Raw genomic sequence first — 12500 nt, forward strand, 5'->3', positions numbered from 1 at the left:
TTCACCACAACAAAGTGCACAAGAGTTGGGCAAGGCAAGGTATATGTGCTGCTTATTTTTTTTTCTTTTCAATTAAACAACAAATCCCAATTAATATTGAATTCAACCTGCCACGGGATCAGAGCCACAGGAAAATTATTTTTTTCATAAGTACTTTTGCCAGGCATGGATGCGAGGCTTAATGTCCAGTAGAAATAAAGGTGGACATGAAGACTTGAACCCTTTGGCTGTGAAGAGATAACGAGTTGATTCCGACTGTATTGTAATTATTACTACCAAACTCAGGATTTGTACCTAAAATCAAAATCAACCCATCTCCACCATCAAAGCTGATTGGTAAATATGTAATACTTTGTCGTTTTATAACCGTGGCTCCTTCATATCTAAATAGTTACATCTATGACATATTAACTACTGTACTAATTACAGTCCAGACTTATTTAAGACTTCAAGGCTGCCTTCAGCTTAGATGGTAGCTTTTAAACAGGATTTAGTAGGACTACACCTATTATTATCATTACTAGCCAGGCTACAACCATAGTAGGAAAAACAGGATGCTATAAGCCCAACGGCTCCAACAGGGAGAAATAGCTCAATGAAGAAAGGAAATAAGGAAACATACATATTCTACACGAGGGGTAATGAATCATCAATATAAAATATTCTAAGATTAGTAACAATGTTGTAATAGATCTGTATATATATATATATATATATATATATATATATATATATATATATATATATATATATATATATATATATATATATATATAAACTAAGAAGAGAGACTTATGTCAACCTGTTCAGCATAAATGAAAACATTTGCTTCAAATTTAAACTCAAGTTCCAACGATTCAATTGCCTGATTAAGAAGATCATTTTACAATCTAATCATGGCTGGAATAAAACTTCTGGAATACTGTGTAGTATTGAGCCTTATGATGGAGAAGGCATGACTGTTAGCATTAACTGCATAACTAATATTAACGAGCAGGATGGCACTGTCTGGGAAGACCTGAATGCAAAGGATGGTCAGTTATGAAAAATCTTATGCAACATGCATAAAGAACTAATTAAAAGACGGTGTCAAGATCAATATCCAATTCAGGAATAAGAAATATAACTGATAAAGATTTTGTCTAACTAATTAAAATTGTATTCAGCAGTTGAAGACCCGACAAGAGAGCAATATCGTACACGAAACAAGGAAGAATAAAAGAACTAAAGGACTTCTTAAAAATAAGTTGATCACCGAAAATCTTAAAAAAGACTTTCTTAATAAACAAGTTTTTTTGAAATTGAAGGAGAAACAAACGGAATGTGTTTCTCAAAAGTGAATTTGCTATCAAGAATCACACATAATATAGGAGTTGTATAAAATTAAGAAGCATCATCAATGCTGAGATCTGAACGTTGAGGAGCCACTGTTCTCAACCTAATTACAATCATACTTTTGAGTTTTGTGAAGGTTTTCACCATGCAGTAATTTTAGCTATATCTACTTTAGTGTTTTATAGGGGTAGTGTTCTAAGTCTTCGCCATGGGCATGATTGTTATTCCAAAGAACATGATAATAGCCTTACAACAGTATCCATACAATGGAGATTCTCAAATTTTGAATATTACGCTGAAATTTGAAGCTATGGAAGTTATCTACTACAATAAAAGATTTACTGAAGAGGAGCTGGAATCTAATTATCAAATTGTAGTTCAACGGCCCTTGGTAAGGATAATATACATTTTTACATGATAATAAATCTAGCCCCTTTGGCAAAGGCCTATTTATTATAATTATATAATCTTTGGACCAATTATCTATTTTCAAAGGCATTGAAAGATGCAATAGTAATACTAATAGCTAAACCAGGAAAAGATTCCAGTAATCCAAACACTTACAGATCAATTTTACTGACCTGTTGTGTTTGCAAATTATAAGGAAAAAATGGAAAATCATTTAATAAATTGGTGTTTACGTCCTAATGACATTTCATTAGGTTCACAATTTGGACTCTCATACTTGTAACGAAAGCAAATCATAGTAGCTATTTTCTTTGATATTTAAAAGGCACACGATACTACACGGAGGCTTTCAATACCAAAATCCTTATATCATAATGTTTTTTTATGATACCTTCATATTCTATTAGAAATTCTATTGGTGCAAGAACAGCCCAAACTCGTAGAGAATATTTAATAATGCAAATTCTACATCCTTGACTTTGGCGTAACACAGGGTGGTATTATAAGTTTTTTTCGCATTGGCTACTAATGACACAGTTGCTCAATTGCCACAGGGAGAGCGAAGCAGCCTTTATGTGGACGAATTTGCAATATGCTACTTTCGAATAATCTACGCCCTTGCAAAGAATCCTAAATAACGTCACACGAAAAATACAATGAATGAATGAATGAATGATTTGAAGCTCTCTGGCATCCTGACATAATGAATGAATGATAATCATCTGGGATTATAAAAGTGTCAAATTATGATGGATATCAATCAGACAAACAATTAACAACACAATCACGGGAAACCTTTTCAGAGCCACATAAATGAGAAAGAAAATTAACTATAGTCCATTTCTTTTAGCGAGGCAGATTTAGACCGACTCACAGCGGTGCCCTTTTAGCTCGGAAAAGTTTCCTGCTCGCTGATTGGTTGGACAAGATAATTCTAACCAATCAGCGATCAGGAAACTTTTCCGAGCTAAAAGGGCACCGCTGCGAGTCGGTGCAAATATGCCTCGCTAAAAGAAATAGACTATAATTCAAGTTATTAACTATAAGCACAGCGCAGATCATCAAGTATTAGTAGTAGTTATGGAGGTATTAGAAAAAAATGAATAAGAAGACAAACCTTCAGAATCTCACTCACTTCTTGGACCCGAAATAAATAAGGTCGATGAAGCTGGAGTAGCGGAAAACACTGAAGTCCCGGATGCTTTTCCGGACGCTCTGTTTGCGGAGTATGCTGGCATTGCGAGTGACCCGCGAATTATTCCTCTTCACACGACTTGCCATTATTTCTCTTCTTTTCTCTTACTAATTAGTCCAATAACAATAAGAAATCGATTCTCCGTTTGCCGGAAATGAGCGTTTCTTGACAGGTTCGCTACTGGGCTAAAGTGCGTCACTTTTGTAGGGGATGTGAAATGAACCGGGAAATGTACTGGGTTCGGTTAAATTGAACCTCTGACTTTGAACTCGCATGGTTAAACATGTCTTAAGGGCACATAACACCAGGGAAGCCAGCTCCAATCTCCTTTCAAACACTTTTTTCAACTTCATTAATCAATTGTAAATCAAATTTAGAATTTTCAAAAACATTTCCGGGGCTTCATGATTTTGTAGGAAAAAATAAATACATATTTGGTCTTTCGCTTATCACTAAATGATAAAAAATTCACAATTATCACAACTCTCACACTGAATATATGAAAAAACAATAATAAAGAGATGTATTGTTAAGCATAATATCATGCCATTTCCAAAATTCATTTAAAGTCACAGCTCTGGGGAAGTTTAAAATAAAAGATACCACACAGAAACTAAACATTGTAATGATGTTTATATGGTCAAAACACACACAAAAAAAAAGGTTCATTTGAATATAAATAACTCCAGATTACTTCCTAATAAACGCACAATACACTAATATATAGATCTAAACAAATAAAATCTCCCCTATATAGCAAACAGCAAGTGTCTGGCTATATATATATATATATATATATATATATATATATATATATATATATATATATATATATATATATATGTATATGTGTATGTGTATGTATATGTATGTGTATGTGTATGTATATGTATATATATATATATATATATATATATATATATATATATATATATATATATATATATATATTATATATATATATATATATATATATATATATATATACATTATATATATATATATATGTATGTATATATATATATATATATATATATATATATACATACATATATATATATATATATATATATATATATATATATATATATATATATAACCTTCCGGTCACGCTCAGCTCTCACTATCCCTCGGTTAGGGGGAAAGAGAGTAGTCATACACTTGTGAGAGGCTGGGTGCATACGAGTGCATAATATGTACATAAATATTTACCCATCATTTTTGACGGGTCCCGTACACTAATGATAATAATTGAAAAGACCAGAAACAGACCTATCAAATTACTCTCATTGAGATCGCGTGCTTCAGACTAGAGGTTGTAGCTCGAGTTCGAGTGTCGACCTGCCAGTTTGACTGACCTAATGAGAGGTTCCCGAACGCTGACCCCATCATAGGATGTAATTCTCATATCAGATGAAAGTGACCTTTAGAACCAGTAGCGGGTTACAAAGGTAGATTTCATATCTTCAGGGTAACATACACTACCAGGGTCTACGCGATGACAGGTAGGGCAGCCGGTCGGGACTCTGTTCCACCGTAAAAAAAAACAAAAGCAAAGTTCTTCAAAAGAAGGCAACCGTGTCACCCCATACGAATGGGAAAAAAGCAAGCTAATAGAAGAAGAAGAAGAAGAAGAAGAAGAAGAAGAAGAAGAAGAAGAAGAAGAAGAAGAAGAAGAAGAAGAAGAAGGCGTGTATCATGAAGTAACTGATACTTGACAAAAAAAAAATACTTATTCGAGTACCAAATAACAATTGTAGAAGTGGGAGTTAATTCAGGATATTTAACAGTATTAAGCCGTATGATAATGGTTTTGGTACTTTGTTAAAATTTATTGTCATTTTAAAAAGATAAAACCACTTTAAAGTTATCATCATTATTGAAATTATTAAGATTATTATTATCATTATCATTATTATCATTATTACTATAATTATTACTATTATCATCATTATATTAGTATTCTAGATCAATAAATGATATCTATTATAACGTAACTCGGCTGACAAAGCGCATGTAGTTCTTAAACTAATAATTATTAGTTTTCCAGCCTTGTAGTTTAAAATAAATTATAATGACTCTGGTCTAGCGCTTCAATATCAATTTTCTGATTCGTATCTCTCCCCCCCCCCCATGAACATGTGCTGCAATTTTCTCATGTAGGCTATTGTTGCTCGAACTGCATCATTGTGCTGTTTTCTGAGCCTGATTCAGGGCTTTTGTGCAAAGCTTTATCTGATTCACGATGTAGTGACTTATTGTGTGTGATCTTAGAAGCAGTGTGAAGATATGAAAAGACATAAACATGAAAGGTCTCCTCCTCCTCCTCCTCCTCCTCCTCCTCATCATCATCATCATCATAATATTATTATTATTATTATCATTACCAGCCGAACTCGGTTGAGTCCCTTGTCAGGCTGGGAGGAGCGTAGAGAGGAGAGGTCCACTTTTCTGGTTCATTTGTTTAATGTCGACTACCCCCAAAATTGGGGGAAGTTCCTTGGTATATATGTTTCATTATTATTATTATTATCATTAACAGCCGAACTCGGTTGAGTTCCTTGTCAGGCTGGGAGGAACGTAGAGAGGAGAGGTCCCCTTTTCTGTTTCATTTGTTTGATGTCAGCTAAACCCCCCACCCCCCCAATTAGGGGAAGGACCTTGGTATATATGTATTATTATTATTATTATTATTATTACTTGCTAAGCTACAACCCTAATTGGAAAAGCAGGATGCTATAAGCCCAAGGGCTCCAACAGGGAAAATAGCCCAGTGAGGAAGGGACATAAGGAAAAACTACAAGAAGTTTAGGAACAATAATAACATTAAAATAAATCTTTCCTACATAAACCATAAAAACTTGAAAATAAAAATAGGATAAAAACTTAAAAATAACAAGAGAAAGAGAAACAAGAAAGAATAGTGTGCCCGAGTGTACCCTCAAGCAAGAGATCTCTAACCCAAGAGAGTGGAAGACCATGGTATAAAGGCTATGGCACTACCCAAGACTAGGGAACAATGGTTTGATTTTGGAGTGTCCTTCTCCTAAAAGAGCACTTAGAAGCATTGTGAAGATATGAAAAGACATAAACATGGAAGGCCTTACAATAGACCAGTACTCAAAGAGTGAATTGCATTACTACAAAGAGAAAACTTGAGAAGGCCAAACAAAACTATACAACCAGGCTCATGAAAGGCCAATAAACTATGTGAAATTATAGAAACAGTTACATATGAAATTGATACTGCGTGATTCTCAAAGTAACTATGATCTAAAAACAACTTTGAATGAATGTGTCCTCTTCTGCAGTGATGATCCTTTAAGTGTTCCTCGTGTAAATTCAATATTTCAATTTGCCATTTCCCTCTCGTTTGATAACGGTTTATAAAAAATAATCCTGTGGCATATATTTTTTTTTTATCTCCCACGGTGATATTTAATGGCCCTTCAATTAACTTTTTTGTTTTTCATTCTTTCTTATTTATTTCTAATGTGTTAGACTTTACGCACTATGCTTCCACTATTCAATTAGTTTATTTAAGACATCCTTTATGTTCGTACTCGGTATTCATCTCGGTTATTTTGTGTGCTTATGTTTTGAGACTACTGTTGTTATATACTGTTCCTTAGGAAACAATGATATAGGGAAAATAAAACGAAAATATTAATTAAATTGAAATACAGTTAAAGAAGAAAAGAGCTAAAGAAATGAGACTGCTGATACTAGATGAATGCAGATGTCGTTACAGAAATATGAAGAAATTAAATTATGTAATGAAAGTGTGTAACTGTTCCGAGTATCCGGATTATGTCGAAATATTCCAAGAGATATAATACTGCAAGTCTTATATACTCTACATATAGACAACCATTTAATCATTTTTTTAAATGAGGATTAAGATATAAAAAGTAAAGACGAAACTGGTCATGAGAGTTGAAGACTGTATACTGTAAGTAACAACCACCTCAATTCTCTTTGATAATCCTTGATTGATTGATTAATTTTAAATTTTCTGGCATCCTGACATCGAAGGTCATTGACGCCGATTGATAATCCTTGAAAAGATAAATTATCAATATTACTTGAATTCCAAGAACCATAGAAGATAATCGTAGTTTTTTCGTTTAATTAACATTTTACCATCTGACCTTTGAACAGATAATTGAACTTGAATATCAACAAAATGTGTGTGACAGATCCAAGTGGATACGACAATGTTTATCTAATAGATTTTTGGTTGACCGTCCCTCACTCCCATTTATGTTGAACTAGAAAAGCACCCTGAGTGCAGACCTCCGCTACGGCAGCTTATTTCTCTAAACCTGGTTGCCTTTCCTAGAATCTAGAATCAATTTAGAATGTAATCGTATTTGAAGTCTGTGTGACTACCTTAAGCGAACTTGGCGTTAAGGTTAAGGTTAATTAGGTCAAATCTTTTCCTTGACCTTGACATTTGACCTAGGACTTTCACAACTGAATCACTTCCATGTATCAACATAACAATTAATTCTTGAACGTTCCACTACTCTGTGAGAAAGATTTTGGCTAGGAAGTTGTTCACAAACAAACAGGGACGAAAACATAACCTCCTCCCAACTTCGTTATCGGGGGTAATTATTCTCAGTAAGCTATTTACGAGGGACTTTATATACACTGATGTCTAAGGCCTTTGTGTTTTTTATACATCAACTACGGACTGGGATAGCTAATAAACCAAAGGATTAGCATGCCAAAGTGTCCTACTTTTTATTGTCATCTAGATACATGATTTTAATTCTATAACTATAGACCTTACTTTGGGCACGTTGGAAGCGTAGGTTAGATTTGTAGGTCTGGGTGTTTTAAAGCCGACAGGGGCTGCCCATACTAAACCTTAATATATGCTTATAAAAAGTATACCTAAATTAAATTGGAATGTTTCGATTAAGAACAGAGATTGGAATTATCTTGAATGCCAGACAAAGTCAAGTATTTATAAACAAGTTCCATATCTTTAGATCAACATTTAATTTAAAATTACGGTTTAGGATTATGCCTTATACCGGACCCCAGAAACATGCTTTTGTAGCAAGTTTTAACACATTCATCGCTGCTAAAATTTGTAACAGTTTTTTTTAGAACTACTCCGAATCATATGTCCGTCTTTAACAAAAAAAAAACTTCCCTCAGATTCAGGAAAGCTGTTCGCTCGTGGGAGGGAAAAAACACACAAACATATATATATATATATATATATATATATATAATATCATGATGAAATTAAATAGGGAGAGTTAGATAGCAATCACGAATAACCGTTTCCATTGTAACTAAATCTACTAACTCCTTAGATATACAAACATTCATGAGAAATTTTAAATAAATATTCTTAAAACTTGCAAATATTTTCTAGCAACGTTACATTATTTGTAAGAATTACGAAAAATATTGAATTGTAAGATAAATTCAAAAAAAAAAAAAAAAAAAAAAAAAAAAAAAAAAAAAAAAAAAATTCATACACACACATGAAATAAGCCTGGCACATAAGACCTCTCGAATAATTATTCAAAGAAAGAACATGACTTACTTCAGAATCTAAAAGGAAAAGTCTAGATTTTGGTTCCAGTTTCACCTAAGTAACCCTCAATGATTTCTTAGAAGTCTTATTATAGAAATGAGCTCCATATTCAGACTATTTCCTGCTATAGTTTTATAAACAAATAAAGTTAAGAGAGATGTTTATCAATTTACTTTCAATATGAGAAACTAAAGACAGTCCATAAACATTGTTTGCAGCATAACCACCCCCCAAAAGTCAAGTAACTGCTATTCTATGCACTGTTAGAAAAAAAACCGTAATTTTAATCGGAAATTCTCCATAAAAAATATAGTTCTCAACCACATTTCAGTAAAATACAGGTGACCATAATTTTACCTTACTGTGTTATTATCTTTTACTGGTTGGTGACCGTAATATCACTCCTTTACGTCAATTTATCAGTTTCTAAAACGGTAAAAATCCTGGAATAAATGTTGCCAGATATTTGCCGTTTTTATACAAATTCTTAACAGTGTATGTTCAGTATTTAAAAACGAAATAGAAAGAATAAAAGCCTACGTAAATAACGGACGAGATATTTAAATGGTATTTCAACTTCCTGAAATCCCCCTTTGGACAATTTCATATTTATTTGCATCAAAATTGCCAACAGAATTACTTTCATATTTTTTACGAACTATAAATGAATTGTCTACAGAATTCCACCTTTATTGAATTATCCAGTGTTGAGTTTTTCAGTTACTATGATAACGCGGTTGAAATAGGTTTAACCTACAATTAACTTGATAAAGAAATAAGGATTTTCCTTTATAATCTTTAGACAAAATATTCGCAAACAACTGTCATATTCAAAATACCCTGACGATACGACTGAAAAAAAAAAATCTCAAAAACAACCCAGACTGGTTTGTATCACACAAACCACAAAATAAAAATTCTGCACTTGAACAGCCTTAAGAATTTAACCTAACCTCTTGAGCATGCTAATTGTTGCCAGCAAATCCAATGACATTCGGAGAGCTGAAGTTGATTGAGCTAATCCCTAGTGAGGGGAAATCACTTCCAGAGAATAACTCGACATAAAAAGATATGTGAAACACAAAAACGAAAATTCTACTTTCTTCAGTCATATAATCAAATTAATTATGCCCACTATAGTCCATTTCTTTTAGCGAGTCATATTTGCACCGACTCGCAGCGGTGCCCTTTTAGGTCGGAAAAGTTTCCTGATCGCTGATTGGATGGACAAGATAATTCTAACCAATCAGCGACCAGGAAACTTTTCCGAGCTAAAAGGGCACCGTTGCGAGTCGGTGCAAATATGACTCGCTATAGAACCTACCGCGCACAGTTTTTAGAAAAAAATATCGTTTCAAAAGTAACATTATACAATCCACTTTGTTTAAACGAATAAACAGCACGACTACCTCCAAAGGGTCTGGAATTTCAGATCTTATGGATGATGCGTTCCTTTAAGAAGTATTAAAAAAGACTGAGAGTGATATTGCTTTTGCCATGACCTGATATTGACCTTACGGCCTTTCTTTTGTTAGGGTTCAGCTTTTGCGAACCGGTTTCGACTGCATTATGTCATCTCTCTCTCTCTCTCTCTCTCTCTCTCTCTCTCTCTCTCTCTCTCCAGAGAGCAAACGGAGTCTAAGCGAATGGACTAAAAAGTCTTTGAGATATACAAAATCTCTCTCTCTCTCTCTCTCTCTCTCTCTCTCTCTCTCTCTCTCTATATATATATATATATATATACACACATACACATATATATACATATATATACACACATATATATATTATATATACATATATATACATACATATATACACACATATATACACACACACACACACATATATATATATATACATATATAGGTATATTTATATAAATGCGTGTACACACACTACCCTCCCCCCCCCACACACACACACACACACACATATATATATATATATATATACACACACACATACATATTCTGCATCTGAGCATCACGTTTTCCTGTGATTTTTACGCATATATATATATATATATATACATGCATACATATTGCATATTCAGTACAAAATCAATAAGCCCCCTGAAGAAACAGCTCCTCAATAATACCGTCTACATTTTCTGAAATTAGACTTTAATCTTTCTTTTCTTTCGACACGGCGCTCGCTACTTAGAATGCCAGTCATGAAATTGCACATTCATCTAGAACTTTATTCCTGCCTCTTTTATAAAGTTCTCTTTTTATTACAACACACAACCGACGTCATTCTTCTTCCCTGTTTCAGTTCCTTTCGCCAGTTATCTCAGCTCTCCTAACTCTAGTGGTGACATCAAGAGGGGTTGAAAACTGTGACATTTATTTATGTGTGTTGATAACATTTGCAGTATTGACAGCTCCTACAGTGAACAGGTTTCTAGTCTAGAGTGTCACAACACTAAAACGCTGTTAAAGATCTCTTCCTTGATTAACTCGGCTTATATTCTTGTAGTAATATATTATAATTCGCAGCTCAAGCTCTCGTTTCATCTTATTAGTTTACAAAACCACACTTTATTGCTCCAAGACACATACATTGCCAACCGTGTTTACTTTTCATTTTGCCCCAATGATTATAAAAAAAGTCTGTAATTATCATTTCACACTTGCTATTGGCCATTGAAAAAGAAAACTTCAGTTTCTAACTCTTTCCACACTGCTATCAAATAGTACTTTTCAATAATAACAAGTTTTTAACATTAAAAATCAAACTCACTCACTTATAAAATATATAAATTGAAATCATGCTGTTACTATTAGTTATTTTTACCAAGTATACTGCCATATGCATTCTCAAATTACTTTACGGACCTTCCTAGTTTTCTACTATACTCCACTTTTTTTAATAAATTCTCTTGTATTATAGTTCTATCTGGTATCTAAAGAAATAAATTTGACGTTCTTTCTAGTATCTACTGCAAGTCTTAATAATGAATGCATAGAGACACCATAAACACAGAACTCGATTCCTGGCAATGTCATTATTGCTTTAGTAAATAGGCACAGTCACTCTCCTTCGTGCATTAAGTCGCAACACGAATTTCTTGGTCACTTGTCTAGCAAATACAATACAGACGAACACAGATGATTCAGTCATCCCTGTTACTATTTCATCAATCTTCTAAGGTTCAGTTTTCTGAAGCTATCAGTTTCTCGTCGCCTTTTCTGAAATCAAACCTTAGGCTTTCAGATTTTTATACGTTTGTTTTCCTGTCAACTACCTCTTGTCCTGGAGGCCTATACGAACTCCAGATTGCTAACACCTTTTGACCACCCTCTCCTAATTCACGTTACTTCACTAATACTTATCTCAATTGAATAGAATTTTGAAAATTAAATGTATTCATCCAGACTCGGGACTGAACCCTGGCGCCATACATTTCTTCATTAACGCCTCTCTTACTACTTTTATATCATTAAAATAATGTTAATAATTACAAACCCAATAACTAACATGCGTATGAAATTGGTAAGCTACCGCGTAAAAAAAAAAAAAAAAAAAAAAAAACAGGAAAGGGGTAATACAACACCAAAAAAAAATGATATAACGAGAAAAATATACATGAAGGTCCCCAACATATAAATAATACCAACAAGTAAATAAACGAATAATAGACGAAAGTTATAAATCATTTTAAGAACGCGCATTGAATGCAAGCACAAGCAACGGACCTCAAAGTCAAAAGTGTGGGAGGCAAGTGTACAGAAGCTAGGGTAGAACCCAAAGTTAATACACACTGGTTGCATGGTCACTACCAATAGGGCACCGAATATGGGCCACCGGGGATGACCGAACCCAAACATAACCAACACAAATTACACTATTAAGGTTTCAATCAATTGAACATATTGTCTCCCCATACCATCCCCTTTTCATAGCTTTTCCAACTGAGTCTGTCTACATTTTTCAATTTTTCTGCCTCCAACAGGTTTTTCAATCTCTTTAGTTTCTTTGAATCCTACAACTTCCTTA

At 33.6% G+C, this 12500-nt stretch overlaps 1 protein-coding gene across 4 annotated transcripts in view; it reads right to left on the bottom strand.

The window, feature by feature from the left end:
- The window catches only part of Syx6 (Syntaxin 6), a 200465-nt gene that overhangs the window by 124729 nt on the left and 63236 nt on the right, over positions 1–12500 (bottom strand). For 2 of the 4 annotated variants that reach the window (XR_011039583.1, XM_068347084.1), the window contains exon 1: positions 2879–3324. The exons of 1 other annotated variant lie outside the window; for it this stretch is intronic. Coding sequence is in view for 2 of the 3 variants with exons in the window: in XM_068347084.1 (XP_068203185.1) it covers positions 2879–3024 (146 nt within the window). In the remaining variant the exon portion in view is untranslated. Of the gene's footprint in view, positions 1–2878; positions 3332–12500 lie in introns of those variants that run through there. One more of the 4 variants, XM_068347085.1, reaches the window with a different exon arrangement.

Source organism: Palaemon carinicauda, chromosome 23, assembly GCF_036898095.1.
Source record: "Palaemon carinicauda isolate YSFRI2023 chromosome 23, ASM3689809v2, whole genome shotgun sequence".
NCBI lineage: Eukaryota > Metazoa > Arthropoda > Malacostraca > Decapoda > Palaemonidae > Palaemon > Palaemon carinicauda.